Source organism: Siniperca chuatsi, linkage group LG13, assembly GCF_020085105.1.
Source record: "Siniperca chuatsi isolate FFG_IHB_CAS linkage group LG13, ASM2008510v1, whole genome shotgun sequence".
In the NCBI taxonomy this organism is placed as follows: Eukaryota; Metazoa; Chordata; class Actinopteri; order Centrarchiformes; family Sinipercidae; genus Siniperca; species Siniperca chuatsi.
The window spans coordinates 26,801,794-26,823,235 of NC_058054.1; the positions used below are offsets into that span (position 1 = coordinate 26,801,794).

The 21,442-nt window shown below is 38.9% G+C and overlaps 1 protein-coding gene across 2 annotated transcripts in view; it reads right to left on the reverse strand.

The window, feature by feature from the left end:
• Positions 1 to 19,815, reverse strand: part of agla (amylo-alpha-1, 6-glucosidase, 4-alpha-glucanotransferase a) — a 44,155-nt gene extending 24,340 nt beyond the window's left edge. For both annotated transcript variants that reach the window (XM_044218594.1, XM_044218595.1), the window contains exons 1-8: positions 19,672 to 19,815; positions 12,136 to 12,263; positions 9,729 to 9,939; positions 8,458 to 8,627; positions 5,848 to 6,051; positions 2,887 to 3,068; positions 2,056 to 2,167; positions 1,048 to 1,174 (exon numbers count right to left, since the gene is read on the reverse strand). In XM_044218594.1, the coding sequence (XP_044074529.1) occupies positions 1,048 to 1,174; positions 2,056 to 2,167; positions 2,887 to 3,068; positions 5,848 to 6,051; positions 8,458 to 8,627; positions 9,729 to 9,939; positions 12,136 to 12,223 (1,094 nt within the window). In that variant the 5' untranslated portion in view covers positions 12,224 to 12,263; positions 19,672 to 19,815. The remainder of the gene's footprint in view (positions 1 to 1,047; positions 1,175 to 2,055; positions 2,168 to 2,886; positions 3,069 to 5,847; positions 6,052 to 8,457; positions 8,628 to 9,728; positions 9,940 to 12,135; positions 12,264 to 19,671) is intronic.
• Positions 19,816 to 21,442: the final 1,627 nt, after the last annotated feature.

Here is a 21,442-nt window from a genome sequence, read left to right on the forward strand (position 1 = left end):
CATTTTCATTTCAGAACCACATTATTGTACTTTGGAAATTATTAGTGGGTGTGTGTGTGGATGTATTGTATATGGTGAAGAAGCTTGACCATAAAGTTATGAACTTCAACTCCACCTCTCTGTCTCTTACTGGACATCCTGCAGCGCATTTGAATCCTAGAATCAGTTATAGTTTATAATAAAGCATGAGGGCTACATCAGCGAACCGTTCAGACGGGTGAAAGCTTCCAAAGCTTATTTTTCAGGAGCTGTTTGTGCTTTTGAACCTTTTCACACTTTTCTCAATGGTAGGAAATTGCACTGGTACACAGTATTTGTGTACTAACCCTTGCTTTCCTAGGTTATGGCAACAATAGAATGGCAACCACAAACATATAATTCTGCAGCTCCTACTTTAAAGTTGTCATTTCAATATCTGAAACAGAATGTATAGGTATGTTTATTAGTATATGTATATAAGTGACTGTATATATTGTTTTATTTGATTTGATTAAAATTTTATTTTACTCTATTCTATTCTAACAAATGAACCTTGATACTTTGAATCACATGATGAACATTTTGTATTGTGCTGATTCTGTTCAACATTTATGTTTCTTTCTTTGCAATGCATGACAATAGTGTCACACTTCAAGTGGTTTCCTGATGTTTTAGAGTTGGACAGAAGTAGAAGAGAAGGATGTTAATTGAGTCAAGGCAAAACCTAACTGAATGGATTTATCAAGTAGGTATCTTCAATATCTGCAGTTTTATGTGAACAAAAGCTTAGTGAGAGACCAGTTAGTAGTTAGTTAACCAATGTTGTTGGCAGTGAACCAAACCAAATTTCAATTTTCATGAACTAAATAAAAAAACTTTTAAAATAATGTTGTGTTATATAATGTTCTTGATTTACCAAAATTTAACTTAACTTAACTTTCAGCAAAAAGAGACTTGACTGCTTCTCAAATCAGCACACATTAATTCATGAAAGAACCACTAAAACTTCATACAAAAAAACTAAATGTTTGAACAATAACAGTGGCAGCTTGAAATTCTGAGCCTGACCTGTGAGGTACAAATGTCTCCAGAGCAGAGTCCATGTCCACTGTGTTGCCAAAACAACGGTAATTTGGGTCCTGAATGATCCTCAGGCCCTTCTTCCCGCCAGTCTTACTATGGTCTGGCTTGGTGCCTAAAAACACATACACACAACATGGGTATTTCAAGTCTGTTAAATAGCATCTAAAGCAAATGTCTCTACATTAGCACAATGAACAGACTGAAATTTGTTGTTTGTGTTGCTGTCCATTTTGTTGATGTTGTGAATTCCTTTGACACAATGGCAACAAAACACGGAGAAAGGTATCTGTCAGTTCAATACAATACATTGGATACTCCTCATCAATAAACCGATGATTATGGCTGCATCTCAATTGATATACATTGTATAAGTTAAAGGCTTGACTACACAAGAGGGGCTTCAGAAGAAGAAATACTTTACTAATTTCTACATTTTTTTTCCACTCACTCAATATTTCTTTTCATTTACACACATGCATTACTGTGGAGAGATGTCAGAGTGATGGGGCTGCTGCATAGCACAGCGCACAAAACAGTTAGGGGTTCAGTGCCTTGCTCAAGGCACCTCTTCTACCAGTCCGCACCTCTTCAGCTACCAGTCCGTACTGGACTTGAACCGGCAACCATCTGATTCCCAACCTAAGTTTCCACAGACTGAGCTACTGCCACCTCATGAACCAGCCATCTCATGGGTGTCTGGCAGAACAGATATGCTTCCATTTGAATGATAACTGATTTGAATGTGTTTACAGAGGAGCGTATTGTTATGCTTCAGGTCTATTTTTTTCAACTTTACACACATAATTTCAAAGATTGTGTATTGGGCTCCGAACGTGGCCAAATGCAGGTGACCTACAAAGCAGTTGTGTGCCTGAACACATCCTGTGTAGACACTGAAGCTGCTGCTGCTGCTCTGCTGATGTGGTTTTGAAGTGTTGCAACCATTACAAAACTTTGTTTTGCAGTAATACTTCACTGATCTACAGTACAGACCATTTTGTAGCAGGGTTCTGAACTGCTCCACAGCATTGTCCACTTTGACCTGGTAGAACTCCCACAGTTTGATTTGAGGATACACATCCTGCCACAGCACAGTACGGATGGCCTGATACATACAAATCGACACACAGAGAGAGAGAAGCAAACACACAAATTATAATATTATTAAATTACCCTTTCTTACTATAGTTTTCATGGCCTGGAAAATGCTGTTGAAAAAACTGACATTTAACATTAGCAATACATTATAAGGGTTTGCCAAATAGATAGTTTTGTAAGGTGTTTGAATCATCATCAGGTGTAGATGCAGTAGTTCTAACATAGTCAATAACAAAAAGAGTTGAATTGAACTAATATGGTTTCTCTGTGTTGTCATCCCTTTAAGGATGTTGTGTGGACATCACACTTAGTCAGGCTTTACTCATGTCACTAACTATCTGAATTTACTAATGCAGGAAATCACAATCCAAGTCACAGGCTGAAAAAGTATATTAGTTCCTTTGTTGGAGGTCATGTTCTGGCAGCACAGGAGGCATGTGCTCTTTAGTGTTCAAATGGCACAAAGAAAAAACAAACATTCTACATGTCATTTTTTACACATGTTACATTTTGTCACAGGTTTGTACTGCAAAATCTTGTGTTATGGTCTTTGTTACATCCCAATGGCAAGCCATGACGTTAAGACTAATTAATGCTGTCATATGATCCACAAATCCCACAAGTTGTCACATGTGTAACCTCTACAACACAGTCATGAAATGTCCACTCTTTTCATAGTCTGTACAGTTGAGCAGTGTTGTGCCCAGCTAAACTGTGTTTACTCACATTCAGATTAGTTTCATTGGTAATGTCAGCAGGAAGTCCTTTAGCTTTGTAGCGCCCTTCTGCTACTCTGGTGGTTAAATGCCAGATAGCTCTATCTAAGACCCAGGCTGGTCGCAGGTGGGGCGAGTTCACCAGGTTGTAACCACACTCTGGATGTTCTTTGATCCACACACTGTTAGCAGCTGTAAAGAAAAAGAAAAACACAATCTAAATCACCACCATGTATCTCTTTTAATAACAAGTGATTAAACTGTCTTAGGTATGATGTATGCTGGAACACATACTTGAAAATTGTTAGCAACAATGGTGAGGATGAGCCAGAAAGGAGTCATGTAGTGCATTCTATTCACAGCTGGGAAAATTTTAACATCATTCCCTAGATTGAACAGCCTTTCATCACTGTAACTCCAAAGAAAAAGATAATGGTAAAATTAAATTGATACACTTTACTGAAAACCAAATATGCATCTGCATTCAACATGCATCATTGAGATTACACAATTTCTTATGAAATTTGCTAGATTGGCACATTATATTTTCTAAAGTAAGCCACATGCAGCATGAAGAGAACTCAAAAATAGTTTTTAACTTTGCTTATTGGGATTTGGTACAACACATAGTTACTGTACAAGGAAAAATATATATGTATTTATAAATGGGTACAAAAGCATACATCAGACAAAAAAGGATGTCATATCATACAATACTATATTTTCATCAGCAGATCATGAACCAGACTTATTTGAATAGTTTAGAAAAGGTTGCCATATAAAAAAAAATTTAAATTCCTTCTCAGCGAAAAGAGATCTACAGATAGACTGACACTTCAACAGTAAATCAACCACTCAGTCTTTAACCTTTTAATGAGGCTCATTTTACTGCCCTTTACTGACCTTTTGTCCTGGAAAAAGGAGGGAGGATGAGGTGACGGGTACGGAGTACAGAATGCTAATATAGGATAGCACATGCGGTACAGAGCTGCGGTGTCCTTTCATTTACCTTCATATTAGCGTGTTCAGTTTTTATTCATAAGCTACATCCCATTTCATGCACTTACTGACCAAAAAACAAGTCATTGAATTTTCTGAACTCATTACTGCTTAACAAACATGACATCACAAGGGTGTGAATCTATATTTTCAGGAATAGTTGTCTTTTGTCTAAAATAAGTCACTAAATCTGTCATCGTTCTGTTACACATTAATGTGTTCTTCGTCTTTACCTCATATGCTTAATTTAGTGTGGTCGCCTTCCTCTCCTCATTGTTCCCTCTGAAGGCTAGTAACTCTGCTTTACGACTTGATGCCAGTGGCCTCTTTATTAATGTGAGGTCAATTCCTGGTTTAGCATGCTGCTCACAAACACCACATAATACAGTGTGTGTGTGTGTGTGTGCGTGTGAGAGAGAGAGAACATGAGAGAGACCGGGAGATACTACACTCAACCACAAACTTGGTTGTGTTATATGTTGCATATATATGGAACTTATTTAAGCAATACCTAAGATGTAATCAAATCTCAAAGTGGGTGTTTTAAAGAACCCACAAGTTTCAGTCAAACAAGTTTCTTGAATCCATTAACTTGATACTAGTGGGGAATTATGGGGGCCTTGTCATCTAAGATGCATAAAACATAACTGTTCTTAATGTGAATCTGGCCCCGTGAGTGTGTGAGAGAGAGGGAGAGAGCAGTGAGTTCAAAACTTTCAGATTGAAAGGGATAAGACTGTTCTCTCATAGGCTGCGTATTTGTACGTATTTTGCCATCGTGAGCACAAGCATAAATGACAAGACATTAAGTTGCAACTCATTTAATTCTTATTTGCTCACAAAATGTTTTGCTGGATATTATTCAACAGTTGGCATGGAAATATTGAAAACAGAGAGAGGGTGCGCTGGTCAAATTATTATTGTGATAGTTGGAGGTTTTTTTTAACCTCTTTTGCTCCTTATCGCACTGAGGGGAAAATTGTTTTTATAGACTGATCTGATACGAGAAGAATCTTTTCAACTACTTAAAATTCGCTCTTTCGCAGTGTTTCCTAGTTTCTTAAACTGATTTTGTGCATAACAGATGAAGATCAAGATATTACATGTATTAGGGATTTTAGAAGACGGACAGTTCTTGCTCTCTCTCTGCATGTTTAACCTTGTGCTGCTGTATGGAAGTTTGTATGGGACTTTATTAGTTGTAACCCACAGAAGACAATCCAAAAATGTGTACCATGACCCACAAATATTTCACTATGCACAAACATGTATTTTTTTTATTTGTGTTGTGTAACATTATATCCACAAAAATACAGGGCGATTTGCAAATATGCATAACTTACTTGCATAATGTATTTTAATTTCACATAAAAATGATATAGGTTTTACAAATGTAAATAGTTTCACCACAACAAATACACGTAAAGTGATAATTATGCATTTGTGGATGCATTTTTACATGTGAAACGGGTTTTGCACATTTGTAGATTGCTTCCTGTCAGCTTGTGGGCCACGTGACATTTTTGACTTCCCTCCTATTTATTTGTGGAATTTTGTCCAATTCATTACTAGCTACACCAGGAGGTGGCGAGATTCCCTCACATGAGCTGTAGTATTGTAGTACTGGAATATATTCAACTAACAATGTGCTCTTTTAAAATATTAGTGGAAACTTTAATATTTTACCTGTGAGATCATGGGCAGGTGTTGCAACTTCTCTTTAAGTGGACCACTTACCAGTATGATTATATACTGTATCCATATTAAAGCCATGGTTTATAGATAGCGTGGCCCTGATGAAAATCCAAGAGCCTTTCCATGACTTTCCATAATTAAGCAAAATCACTTTAATACCCACTAAATGTTCTTCTCAGTTTGTTGTATTTTAGTCTGGTCTCCACTCTGGTTGGGCTATAAACCAATTGGAATACATAGTGCACACACACGTTAATATATGCACACAGTCACTCACCAGTATGATTATACACCACATCTGTAATACACAGCATGTTCCATTCTTTCTTTAACTTCTCCACCAGCGCCCCCACATCTGCCCAGCTGTAGCTCTGACCCTCTGGGCTGAACTCAGGGTTAAAGGTCAGCTGGTCTGCCAAAGAGTAACAGGACCTGGACTCTCCTAGAGTCTGCAGAGGCGTGAAGTGGATCATGTTGTATCCTGTGAGAGAAACCCACATACACACTATTATTAACCCAATGCACTGTTGGGATTTACAATGGTTAAAGGGGCACCAAATTGTCTAGGTGCAATCAATTAATTATGGCTATCAGAATTATCAAAGATAATCATAAATAATAACTTTAATGAATAAAGTTCTCGGGGGCACCATCCTTACACAAGGGAAAAGGATAGCTAAATAATTGATTCAGTCTCCATACAGTTTGTGTATAAAATACACAAAACTATAAATTTGTAACTCTGAGTAATAATTAAATTAATAACTATATAAAGTATAATTCTAAATGCACTAAGCTAAAGAACAAAAGGGTGTGTGTGTGTGTGTGTGTGTGTGTGTGTGTGTGTGTGACACAAAATGTCAGCTTGGGTCCAAAATGGCATCAATCAAAATGGCGGTTGAGCAGCAGCCGCATGGTTGGACAAAGAAAGGAAATTCAAAATGGTGGCAAGGCCATGTATGTTAAAGAGTGTGTCTCTGTTAAAGGGCATAATTGGAGAGTACGTGTGAACTGTGTAGGATAAACGGTGCCAGGTTAGAAAAGAAGAAAGTTAGTTGCATGCAAGACCCTGTCTGTGTGAAACATCACTAACATCAACTTAGCATATGGCTTCCAAAATAACAGTGAAAACACATCACAACAATAAACACAATGAACCAAATCAATACATATACATTCACAAAAGAAACACAGTTCTGTGCTTAGCCGTGTACTCTGCTACGCTATGTTATGTCCAGTTATAGGTTCAGTGGTTACGTTACCAGTCTGTAAAGGAAGAAAGCTAGGTCCGTGGGGGGAGGTCACACCTACAAGTAAATACCTGGAGGATTGTGGGAGACAGAGTTCAATGGCTCTCCTTTGTTTACGGTCTCCTAATAAAAGTTCAGTTAAAGTCCCACAAATGAACAAATTCAAATGGTGGAGTGCCAGTGGTCCCAATAGTCCCCCTTTTGGTCTCAGGATTGCACTCGATGTATGATCCTGAGAACACAATTGTCCATGTGTAGTCCATAGTTGAAAAGAGATTTGTCAGTTCATACAGGTTTGTAACATCTGTGCAGTTCATTAACCAAATGGATATTGGTCTGCACTAACTATTTTGGCTAAGCAAAACAGTAAACAAGTTACAAAAACAAAATCCAGATAAACATGACAAAAGGCATTGTATAAAATACATAACCCATGTTTCTCAGTTACTCTTGGGGTTAATGAGAACAGGAATGTTAGTTATGTAAATTAGTTAAGGTGAGATGCAGAGAGAGTGGCACTTTAAATAAATAGGACGTGTATGACTAGTGGTGTGTCATAATGGAGTGTGTCTTAAGCTAGTGTTTCGCACTAGTCCTCTTATTGACAAAAATACTACCAAGGAGCCAGTCCAAGTGTACTTGCAAAATTGGACAGTGGTGTCCGATTCCAATTAGAAATTAGGCTTTTCTCAGCTAATAGGATGTCTGGCGATTACTTAGTTCAGATCTGTCTTACTGTCAGTACAGGGGTGGACTATGTTGTTATATCGTGGGAGGCTAACTCTGGAGCTCTTGTGCCTTCATTTTTCTTAATTCGTGGCTTAGGGCTGTAACGCGAGATAGCCAGAGTCAGAGAAGCATTCAAAGGCGCTGTCACTGTCTGATGGATTTTGACCATGTTCTGAACTGATGCTTCGGTCATCATCTGAACAGTCTATTGGCTGGTCATACTGCTGCTCAGAATTTCTGAGTATGGCCTTCTATAGCTTCTACTGTGTGAATGCCTATCCCGGGGCAGTTGGTGGACATGGCGGTTACGCTCTGTGTCCCTGTGCTGCCTTTTGTCACCCTCTTCAAGCTGTTGTGAGGGTGATGTTTTGAGATAGTAGGTCTGTATGATCGTAGAAAAGGTTTCAATCGTAGTCATCTGGACACTGTTTTCAGAATCAAGACGTTTCGGCTCCCATTCGGAAGTCATTCTCAATTGTGAAAAATGGTCTGAGAACTCAGAAATTTAAGCTAATCTGTGTTACTTAAGCTGTGGCTGACCACAAGTCTGTAAAATGTATTGCTTGGTAATGAGCTGACACAAATTGCTTATGAAGTCTGTCACGTCACTGCAGTATTTGTGAATATACATAGATTTGTCTTTTTAATCAAAGCTTGATTTGAAAATATTTATTATATCTTAAAAACTGATTCAGCAGCTAATTTGTTCACATGAATTACAAAACTCTGCCCACAAAATAATGATAATGGACACATAAATCAACAAAAATTGTTGAATAAGTGATGTGGTAAACATTAGCCTCCACTGATAATTTTATTTTCCTGAAGTCCCTAACTAGTCCAGGGCTCTGCTACCTGTATGGCACTAACCCTTTCCCACAAAAAAATTAAATTAAAAATACACACACCTGACTCCTTGGTTACTCTCAGTCTATCTGGCCAGTCATCCAAGTGTCCCAGACATTTGGACAGGTGGGTCTGGATGGTGATACAGTCTAATGGGAGGACGTGATTGTCTGCTCCAACACTAAGGACTGGGTCGACAACGATGTATCCGCTTCCTGACCGCTCCGTGTGTCTGTGGGGAAAAAAAATCTAATAAAAAATTATATAGGACAATAACAGTCAAAAATGGAGGTGAAGAAGCGCTCGCCAGTTAACAAGTGTACAGTGATTGAGCAGAAAAGAATGACACCGACACAGACAAAAAACTCACAAATCCAAACTATAGCCTGCATGACAGCTTTCAAAAGAAATATTATATATTTTTGTTATTCCAGAGCTATGCAGTTGTCAAACATATTTTAATAGTTTTAAAGTATTGAATTGGACTCGGATTAGGATTGTGAACAACAAAAAGAAAACGTCAATGCGACATCCCTAGTACACATTACATCACATCAAAGATAAACATACAGTTTGAGTGAAAGTGATCTTTGGGGAGTGTGTAGTACCAAAAAGGAATCAAAATGTCACACATCACTTTACTGAAAGCAAAACTACATTATATACCAGCTAGTATGATTGGACTAAACAATCCTAACTCAAGGTCCACTTACTAGCTTTTTCCAGGACTTTAAACTATAATACATGGTCTTCATCAGTGGATGGAGGTTTTGGAGTTAGTGCACCTTGGGTTGGGACTGTCCTGTCAAACTACAATTTCCAAAGTCAAGAATGAATTTGGAAATGGATGAGAAGTCCTAAAAGTGCAATGGATGAAATCATAACAGCTACTTAGCTATGTAACAGATTAATCTCCAATGCAACTGTGCAAATATTCATATGCTGATGAAGACTGTGTGATATGGTTGAAAGTTCTGGAAAAAGCTAGTAAGTGGACCTTGAATTGGGATTGTTTTGTAAAACAAGAATTAACATTCATGCTTAGCTAGTATCATGTTAAGTTATGCACACTGACACCAGTGTTACATTATTGTACGCCATGATGAATTCACTGTCAACTGTCCTGCACTACAGACTATCCGGAAACATTCACAAAGATAAAACATAATGCAATGCTGCTCTGAAGACAGATTTTTGTATTGGTGGTAGTTTGCCTTCTGAGGACAAGTGACTGTAGCTCATATCTTCCAGTTCCTCAGCTCTCATGAGGACAATATAATAATATTATACAACTGTACATACAGCCTGTAGTCCATTATCAGGAGGGTCTTACCCATATCCAAAGTAGTACTGATAGGACCCAGCTATCTTGAGGTCCAGAGAGCAGAACTTATCAGAGTCATCCTCCCTTCCTGCTGGGTAGTTCCACGCCAAAACACGGAAGTTGTTTCGTTCAAATTTCTGTCCTTCAAGTGGATAGTTGGTGTGTACCATAACCCTCCTCCCCTGAAGGCTTGGACCCAGGCGGAACTGGAGCTCAAAACCTAAGGAGACAGAATGTTTTGACTAATTGCTTTATTTCAACTTATGGCATTGATGAAGACAATGCTTATTGCCATGTGTCCCACAAAATTCCACTTTGTTTCCATTCTACCTTGTAGTTTAAGTATTTTTTGTGTGATTTTTGTAGCTGAAAGTATCAATTTCATTGAACCAATCTGACCATCCATACTGTCCTTTTATAGTGTCAACATCGCTACTGTAACATAATTGCAGGACATTCCCTCTTTCAACCAACTCACACACCCAGAGAGACTGCTCTGCAGCTCTGAAATAAACAAAAGGAATACTTTACCTATACAGTCACTCATAGTGAGATTAGCCAAAAAAAAAAAAGTCAGACTTCCTGGTCCTCCAGAGTCTGGACCATGACAGGGTTGTCTATATATAGTCCAGTTTAACAGCCAGCCCACAAATCCCTATCAGGTTCAGAGTGCTGTAAATGTCAAATGGTACACTTCTCCCTCCAAGACAACTAGCTACCCTTCCTTCAGCCAACAAGGGCAGTACCGATTTTTTTTAAATTCAAAGCTTCTACTGAGATTCAAAGCTTCAAATGTCTGTCGTAATATTTTATGACGTCATCACCCTAAAAATACTAAAAAATCCTTGAACAAAATCCTCAATTTGAATAAAGTGATTCATCGGATTAAATGAGTTAGTATTTTTTTTATTAAATCAACTTTCTTTAATGAATATAAATGTAATTTATGGTACTGTGAGATTGCTGCTAGACCGCCTCATTAACACAGGTGCGTGCCTCAATTTGTGTGTGGCAAGCGGGAGAGCAAACAATTTTGTGACTGCAGTGAAAATTAGTAACAGAGACTCAATGGTGGGCGGCCATCCGCCACTGCTGTGTTAGGTTTTGAGAGAGAGAGAGAGAGAGAGAGAGAGAGAGAGAGAGAGAGAGAGAGAAAAAGAGAGAAAGAGAGAAAGAGAGAGAGAGAGAGAGAGAGAGAGAGAGAGAGAGAGGTTTTGGGAAAGGGGGGGCACAATGCAAATACAACCTAGAATTTTTAAAATTGTAGAAATGTAATTGTAGTGTTAATATTAATAATTTAATAATAATAGGAATGATAGCTATAGGAAAAATAATGTCAGTATTAGTAACAGAGCCAATAACAGGACAAAAAGCAGGACTTCTTAATTACTTTTATCTCATAGCGCCCAAATAGACCAACATTAGAGAACTGACACCCTATTTAATCAATGTAGTCTTAGCGACACATATAGAAGACCTTTGTTGTTGGTTTAGAATGAAATTATAGAACTGTCCACTCTCTATCTGCAAGTTTCAGAAAGCCAAGTTTGAGGCCTACAATTTGATGGTGAAAAAGGTATGTAATATATGTAATGGCCACTTTCTCTAATTCAGTAACTGTACTGTGATTACTGAAAGTTGAGTCCCTGCATTATCTCTTTGTAAATGTCAAATATTTGTCAAAAAAGCATTTTTGAATATTTATATATCCAAATCCCCCTCTTTCCCCAAACAGTTAATAAATATTTTTGATTACTCATCCTGCCCTCAGGTCATATATATAAATGTATCCTATTAAATGTGATGTGGGACACGTGTGTTTTTATATAAGTTGGCAAAAACTGTCTTTGCATTTCCAAAAGAGGGTTGTTTTAGTCTAATGTATTCTGATCTAACAATGCAGGTGAGGGAGGTATGGGTGGAGGCCAACAGTCCTGTCAGCCTGTACAGATCTGTAACTCTCTGTACTCTCCAGAGATTTCTTCTTTCTTCTTATTAAAGAAGCTAAAAATGCTCTAACTGTTGTTTCACTGGGATTAAGTAGTTCATCTACTTTATGCTTGACCCTTGAATACTTGAGGGGGCATTCATGTAAATCACTTCATACTTGAAATATTACACTGGTTGCCAATGGGAAGACTTTACCTATTAAATGTTTTGGGCTTTGAATATGGTCACATTTATAAAGGTACTGAATACTGGCACAAAATATCTAAATCAACAACTTCAACCCAAACCATATCAATATCTGCGTTAGCTACAGCAGTAGAGACCTACTTTATGATACCACTTTGTATATAAGGTAGAAGACAAAATAGTTAGTTCCTTGTAAATAATTTGCTAGGTTTGAGGAGCCTCCCTAATATATTCAGGCAAGTGGAACACTAAAAGCGCAGTTGTTTAAAAGAAGCATTACCTTGTTCAAGTCTGAACAGGTTCCTCTCTAAATTCTCCTTGTCGTTGAGCATAAGGACTCGGATCTGCTTCAGGTGTTGAGGCAACATGCTGAGAAGATCTCTACAAAGTAATCTGATCCCCGGCCTCCTGTTAAGAGGAAAATACACATAACAAATTACAGATGCATCAGTCAAAAAAACTGCTAATTTAACAAGTCAAGGGGAAAAGTTTGGGAAATCATGACAACATATCCCAAACACAAAATGCACTGACCGGAATGACTAGCATTCACAAGTTGAAACTAATCGACAGGTACATGACTGACATAAATAGCACATATACGTTTGGCAAATATTGCTAACTGGCATGAAAAGAAGAGTTAAATGTTAAAGGATTTATAGGCAATGACTTGACTGAGACATGCATTGTTGCGACTGTTGGGACACTGCACAAGGAAGTACATGAAGTATGTTCTTTAGTTCAACAGACAATAGCTGCTGCTAAAAACTGATTTTGAACACAAAATTTCCTCAGTCAGTTAGTTGGTGATCTAGCCTTTGCAAACTTTAAAGTCGTAGGCTGGAGATTTTGGACTAACGTGTAAAACAATGCTATCCACCACCAATTTTATATATATATATATATATATATATATATATATATATATATATATATATAAAAGCTTCTTTTAGAAATACTCACTGAAGATGTGTTGTGTGCCAAGAAAAGCCATGTGAAAAGTTTATTTCCTGAAATCAGTATAATCACGATTAAAAATCATGCACTGAAAAAAAAAAATATGTGTGTGTGTATATATATATATATATATATATATATATATATATACACACACACAGTTGTGTGAAAAAGTGTTTGCCCCCTTCCTGATTTCTTATTTTTTTTAATGTTTCAGATCATCAAACAAATTAAAATATTAGTCAAAGATAACACAAGTAAACACAAAATGCAGTTTTTAAATGAAGCTTGTTATAAGAATAGAAGATGAAAACCACTGCTCAGCAAAAAGAACATTAAGGCTTGTCTCATTTTTGCCAGAAAACATCTTGATGATCCCCAAGACTTTTGGGAAAATACTCTGTGGACTGACGAGACAAAAGCTGAACTTTTTGGAAGGTGTGTGTCCCATTACATTTGGCGTAAAAGTAACACAGTATTTCAGAAAAAGAACATCATACCAACAGTAAAATATGGGGTGAAATATGGAGTCTGATGGTCTGGGGCTGTTTTGCTGCTTCAGGACCTGGAAGACTTGCTGTGATAAATGGAACCATGAATTCTGCTGTTTACCAAAAACTCCTGAAGGAGAATGTCCGGCCATCTGTTCGTGACCTCAAGCTGAAGCGAACTTGGGTTCTGCAGCAGGACAATGATCCAAAACACACCAGCAACCACCACCTCTGAATGGCTGAAGAAGAACAAAATGATGACTTTGGAGTGGCCTAGTCAAAGTCCTGACCTGAATCCTATTGAGATGCTGTGGCATGACCATAAAAAGGCAGTTCATGTTCAAAGGCAGTTCATGTTCAAAGGCAGACGTCGCCCGGCCAAACAAGCGAAATGGGCGAAATGCGATAACAAGGCTCTGTTGGAATGCTACTACTCCAGTAACCCTAGTCAGAGGGGCTACATGCAAAGGATGTGGGATGAATGGTTACTTCGAAACCCATAATCAAGGCTTACAGCGAAGCAACTAGTAGCTCAGTGTTCCAACATCCACAAACGACAACTGCTATCACAACTTGAGATTGACGAGATACAACACAAATGCTATAGCAAGGGGGAGCCAGGACGCCAGGTCAGAGGGGAGCCAACGGCGGCTTCCCAACAAGAGATTGGGTACAAAGCCCCAACAAGTGCAATCACGCTGAACGAGGCAGCGACTGACCTGAAAGATAAGATCATGGCGAGAATGAATGCAAGACAACCCCGACGCCAATTACAACGGCTAAGTGAAGTACCATCAGAAAGTCTCCTAGAAGATGTGAATGCAGCATTGAGTGCAATCCCTACCACAACCATCACCGAAACCAATGAGCTGATATACACTTCAGCAGCAGTGATCCTCGAGATGCTTGGCTATAAGAGCAACCATGGGAGCCATGAGAAACAATACCCACCATGGAAAGGAAGGCTGGAGGCTAAAATCAAGGAGGCATGGAGAGAAGTGAGCCAACTGACAGAGGCCGAGAGAGGTGCAATGAAAAAACAAGTACCCAAGAGGTACAACCAGATGCCCATACCTGAAGCACTCGAAACTGCCAAACAAAAGCTCCAAGCCTTGGCCAGCCGCCTAAGGAGGTACACAAGAGATAATGAAGCCAGAAGAATAAACCAGCTGTTTGCAACTCAACCTGCGAAAATGTACGCTCAATGGCAGGGTAATAACAGCAGAGCAGACCCACCAAGGCTGGAAACTGAACAGTACTGGCAAAGTATATGGGAGAGCATCACACAACAGCAATGCACAGTGGCTGGTGGCTCTGAGAGAAGACCACAGCAACCTCCCTGAACAGAATCCAGTTACCATCACAGCGGCAGACATCCAAGAAAGAGTCTCAGGTATGAAGAACTGGACAGCACCGGGCCCTGACAGGTGAAACTAGGCAGGGTAAACAGCAGACACTCAGGAAGAATCCTCCCTGAGGGCAGGGCTTAAGCAACACAGAGTAGCTTAAATTTCTGAGTTCTCAGACCATTTTCACAATTGAGAATGACTTCCGTCTTGATTCTGAAAACAGTGTCCAGATGACTACGACTGAAACCTTTTCTACGACTATCCAGGATGAAACATCAAGTACATCAAAGATAAGGCCCCAACAGATGACGTGCTCAGTGAATGTCTCAGGCAATGGGGAACAAAGGAAGAGGTGCTGGAGGAGGAACCATCATTGGAGGACAAACACCTACATGGGATGTACAACCAGAACATAACTGAAGTGGCTGATATCAAGAAATCCTACCAATGGCTAGAGCGGGCCGGACTGAAGGACATAACAGAGGCACTCATCATGGCTGCACAGGAGCAGGCCCTGAGCACCAGAGCAATAGAGGCCCAGATCTATCAGACCAAACAAGACCCAAGGTGTAGGCTGTGCAAAGAGACCCCTGAAACAATCCAGCACATAACTGCAGGGTGTAAGATGCTGGCAGGGAAAGCATACATGGAGCGCCATAACCAAGTGGCTGGCATAGTGTACAGGAACATCTGCACGGAGTATGGACTGGAAACCCCGAGGTCAAAGTGGGAAACACCTCCAAAGGTGGTAGAGAATGACCGAGCCAAGATCCTGTGGGACTTCCAGATTCAGACTGACAGAATGGTAATGGCGAACCAACCAAACAGCAGAGGAAAGCCGTTGTGGTTGACGTGGCAATACCAAGTGATGGCAACATCAGGAAAAAGGAACATGAGAAACTGGAGAAATACCAAGGGCTCAGAGAAGAGCTGGAGAAGGCTTGGAAGGTGAAGGCAACACTGGAGCCCGTGGTCATCGGAGCACTCGGGGCAGTGACCCCCAAACTGGAGGAGTGACTACAGCAGATCCCTGGAAGAACACCAGACATCTCAGTCCAGAAAAGTGCAGTACTGGGAACAACAAAGATACTGCGCAGAACCCTCAAGCTCCCAGGCCTCTGGTAGAGGACCCGAGCTCGAAGGATGAGACCACCCGCGGAGGGTGAAGGACGAAGTTTATATAAAAAAAAAAAACTTTGTCCTTCACCCTCTGCGGGTGGTCTCGTCCTTCGAGCTCGGGTCGAGGCCTGGGAGCTATATATATATATATATATATATATATATATATATACACACACACACACACACAACTATGGGAGAGTTCACTACGTTACAGTATCTTGAGGATTGCACTGAAAACAATATAATTCGCTTTAAATAGGCAAATAAAGTATGATGATGTTGCACTGACACATACATTAGTCAAGTAAAGTCATTATTATTATTCAAATAGCCAAATATCACAAATTGCCTCAAAAGGCTTTAGAATCTGTACAATATACGATACCCTCTGTCCTGAGACCCTCAATTTGAATGAGGAAAAACTCGACAATCTCGAAATAACCTTTTAACAGGGAAAAAAAAGAGACAGAAACCTCAGGAAGAGCAGCAGAGGAAGTATCCCTCTCCCAGGACGGAGAGACATGCAATAGATGTCGTGTGTACAGAATAGATTCACAACAGAAAATCATAGTATATACAATTCTGATGACAAGATGTAGATTGTAAAACATAAGTGGGGAGGATGGATCCAGAAAGACAATTATGCAGCTTCAGGTGATGCCCACTAAGTAGGATCTGAGCCACACCACCTCCTCTCCACCATAGAGACAGCAGCACTGTTCCAGCAGGAGGCCCACAATCACAGACTCTGCAGCTCCGGAGGCAGAAATACCTGCTGAAAGTGACAGCAAGAGAGAAGAGAGAGACGAGAAAACACAAAACTGCGGAAGAGATAAAATGTAGAGTTAGCAACATGCATTAATGGGATAATCATTCTGAAAATTTTGCTCTATGGTTGTGGAAATTTACTGAAAAATCTAAACAAAAACAACTGACCACCTACACAAAGCTCACCTAGATAAATATAAAATTGCGTATAAAACAAATATAAAACAATTTGTTGCCTTACCTTGCCCTATTAAAAACTAACAATACCTACCAATGTGGCTGGAAGGTTTGTAATTCTACATTGCAAAGCAAAATAATCACCTGCTTTTGGTTATCTAATTTTACACCCTCCCGGGAAGGCACGTCTCACTTGGTCAATGTTTGCCATCCTGATCTGCATATAATTCCTTGCCATAGCTAAATTGATGCACATAAAATATTACCCATCTTTTGTGGATTAGCAGTGTATTTTCCGATGGAATAACATTACATGCAGTAACGTTAGCTAGGTTACATGAAAATGATGTTAGGCTAACAATACACAATGTAAAATCACGTTATGGGGTTTCAAAATTTAGTAGAGTTACTGTGGACTACTTACTGTAATTATAACATAAGCACACAAGACAACTTACATTTACTGGTGGGCACGTACTGCCGATGATGGCACCAGTTGTCAACGGGACGGGAGGATGAAGGCCGGGGCTGGAGATAGTCAGTTCTGCCCCATTCACCAGTAACAGCGGGTTATCAGTGAATCCCAGTTGTCTAGTTTGTAAAACTATCAGGTGTAAAATATTCACTGCAGAGGCGGGTGTTGGTGGTGATCCTCAGCTCTCCATCAAGGTGGCTCTTCACAAAATCAATCCATTTAAATAAAGACCGAGCTGTTTCGTATATTCTCGCATCCAGGGAATATGCATTGGTGGGAGGAAGGCATAGATAGCTAGCAACCTGTAGGTTGTAACTAACAGTAATGTCTGTAACTCATGATTTAATGCGAACCACTGATGCTAATATGCTCTAGTTATTATATAGTGTTAGGCAAGGGACCATACTCGGTGGCTCCAGTTCATCATCGAGCCATGATTTCAGCCCCGCCCAAAAAATCCTGAACACAAAAGTGGTGAAAAACTGTTTAATGGTCTAACTCCACAATTCAGTACTACATAGTTAAGTCTTTGTAACATGTTTTAAGCAATACATTTCTAACATTTATAATGAGTTTAGAAACAAATTTCAGAATTTCCTTTACACGGACTTTAAACTTTTTAAATGTACATTTTACTGGACACAATTTAACAGTAATGATCAGCAACCTAATCTAGAAACTGCATTGCAACTGGTTGCAAATGATGGTCTGTTAAACATCTGGCATGACTGCAGTAAGTCCTAGAACATTCTGAGTTTTAAAAATATGTGATGTGACTTATGATATGACTGACCCTTTAAAACTCAAAATCAATGATCCATAATGACAAGCTAAACAAATGAATACACCCATAACCATTTTCAGTGATGGGGAGAAACTATGTATATTTACTCAAGCACTGTCTTATTAATCACGATTTTGAGGTACTTGTACTGTACTTGAGTATATACAATTTCTGCTACTTCATACTTCTACTCCACTACATTTCAGAGGTAAATATACTATTGCTACAAATATTGTACTTTATATTGTTTAAAAATCTGGTGCTTTGCTATAGATTAAACTACCCAGTAGTGTACAAGAAGAAGTTACAATTGACCAACTACAAAATTAAAATGTTGCTTGATTGCACATTGTACATACACATTAATGCATTATATGATATATACAATAATATAACATTCTGACAAGGACCATTATGCATAATGAGTATTTACTTTTGATACTATTAGTAAATGTTGCTGATATTTCTGTACTTTTACTTAAGGACTTTTACTTGTTATGGAGTATTCTGTAGTGTGGTAATACAACTTTTACTTCAGTAAAGGATCTGAATACATCATACACCACTGACTATTTTAGCCTCTTGGATTGTGGAATGACATCCACAAATTACAGATGACAGTTTGTACCCTTACAGCGTGCAATCTGAAACTGTATTTTACAGTGTGCATTGCAATCTGATTTCCAAGGACTGCAGTTGAATTTTCGAATTAATATAAACTAGTTACTCAAGTTAGTTAGTCACATTTCACTAATATCTGAATTATAAACATGGACTGGCATGTCTTCATATCACAGACCCCCAAATGACTGGAATGTATTTTATAGGATTTTATTCCAGAATAATCACATGGAAATATTTTGATGAATTAGAATTAACAACTGCATGTGCAATAAAAAAATATTTTGCCAAGGACTTCCTAGAACTCCCTCATGGACCCCTAAAGGCCCTGGATAGTACTAGTAGTTTGAGTACAGTAGTAGCCATATACTAGCCCAGACTTGCACATAGGACCAAATCTTGAGAGCTTTATTTGGGTTCAGTTCTGTAATAATTTGGGCAGGTTAATGCATCCAGAGTCACTGAACCCAACTGCACCCTCCCTCTGAGTCTGCGCAGTGCTTCGGTCCGATCAGAACAAGGTCAAGAATCCAGCCATTAATGTCATACTATCTATTTATAAAACTCTTCCCACCACTGTTCATCGTGCTAGCCACATGGGGTCCATACCGACACAGAGTGACAAACACAGATATAGACGTAAAATCACATTAAGATGACGGTAGATAATTATTAGCCACGGTGATGCAGGAACCTGCAAAGCTAATGTCCCGTTTGTAGCTGGACTCCAAATTCCATTCAAAAGAGTGGTAGTTAAATGTTTCCTCGCTTACTAGCACATCGTTATTCCCCGTATAATATAATGCAAAGGCCCAATTTAATGGTTTAACCACTTAACAATTCGGCATATGTATCATTTACCAAAAGCACCTTATTTCAATAAAGCAACATAATTAACTTGTGGTTCATTTGGTACTTCATACAGTCCCTTATGTGAGCTAGCTAACGTAACGTTAGCTAACTTTCCGACCTGCCAGCCACTAGCTGGGGATAAAACTCGTAGAAGCTTAATAATATTTGACAATACTACACGACATTGCAAATACATGTTTAAATGTCCATTCCCACTCACCTGTCAGTTGCGTCTTAAGTCAGTCACAGCAACAGGAGGACAGTTTGCAGTGTGACAACTCTATTTTTCCTGGATAGACAGTGGCTGAACTGAGGGGGCGTGGTCCGCAGACCAAGGGCCACTACCGTAATAGCCCGAGTAAAACAGAACCAAAAAAAAATGTAATAAGCAAATTTGCTCTTTACAAACCTGTGTATTTAAGGGAAAGCGTTGTGCTCATTTACTGTAAATATTCATTCCATAACAAACATTCATCCTGGAAGCTGTAGCTTCAGCCAGTCTTGTTCCATATCTACCTTCTTTTATCTTTGGTATCTACCCGTTGTCCTGAAGCTTTTCAAACCGCAAAGTCGTGATCTATTTGTCAAGTATTATAAAGTCTTACTTTCTCTGGTGGATTGCAACAGTATGTCGATGAAAAATCCATGTAATCTCGTATATTTACAGCAATAACTAATTAATTTAATAGGATATGCTCACAGTCTTCAATTGCATAATTTCTGTTGCGCAGTTTCTAAACTTTACCAGACACATACATAGATCATGCACACACATAAACACACAAGTGAGTTACATAACCTGACACTAAAGTGCAGTTGTTGGGCAGATGGGGAGCAGAACGCCAGGCCTATATTGCATGAGCACTGGCCAGTAATATAATGCTAGAATTATGTCATCTATTGACATAGAAGGAATTACCAGTGAGTTTCTTACTGTAACTTAATAAACATTATTAAGATGGTATTACAATGTTTGAGCATCTCTACTTTTGTTTTATTATAAACTTCTCTTGTCTCATTCACTGTATCTTTCAACATCACATCCAACCATCCAAGCCAAGCCTTGTTCATTAAGATTCAATAGTTGATCAACAGATACAATACTGACATTTTTAGACATTATCACAGATAATTTCATTGTCTATATTTTATATATTAACAAAAAATATATTCTGTGTATTCAGTGATTCCTCTATAAGGTTATTTTTGTTGGGGTGGAAACGCTTCTGAAATAGCATTTTGAGCATCATGGGAAACTAAAACTTTTATTTGAAATCCCAACTGATCAAAAAGAGTTCTCATCAAGCCTATTCATTAAAAATGCTGGGATACGTTATTGCCTTTAGATACATAATTAATTTACAAAGCATAATTTGACTTCTAAAATGTGCACAGAAATGGAATTTGACTGCACATTCTGTGTTCAGGGAGAAAGCACATCATCAGAGGGGAGAGGCTGATAATCAAAAACCTTTGCACGACTACGTTAGCGACAAGCTGTCTGTGAATGTGATTTGAACAAATCTACAAGAACTCTTGCCCAGTGCAGACTCCTCAGTGTAAATCTGAAATGAGTGTCCCTTTCCCACCACCAGTGGGAAATCTTCTCCACACAAATAACAATTTAGGGTAACATCCAAAACTGTGAGTGAGCACTCAGTCTAGAGAAGCTGAGTCACACTCAGTGGGAAAATGTTTTGACATGGTTTGCAGCATTTTTCGGGTTGAACAATATATGTATGACCATTCATACTTGAACACTATTAATTCTTTTCAGCATGTAGTGTATTCACACTGGGATAATGACAACATGAAAAAAACTATAAATGCTAACACGCAGAATGTAATGTTGGACGGTATTCTCACCACTGTCCCACTGTCACAGATACACCAGGCGCCACCATCCACTAATCACCCACACCTGCTCCCAATTACACTCCTGCTCCCCATTAGTCCCAATCACAGCCAGTATGAAAGACCTGCATTCACCT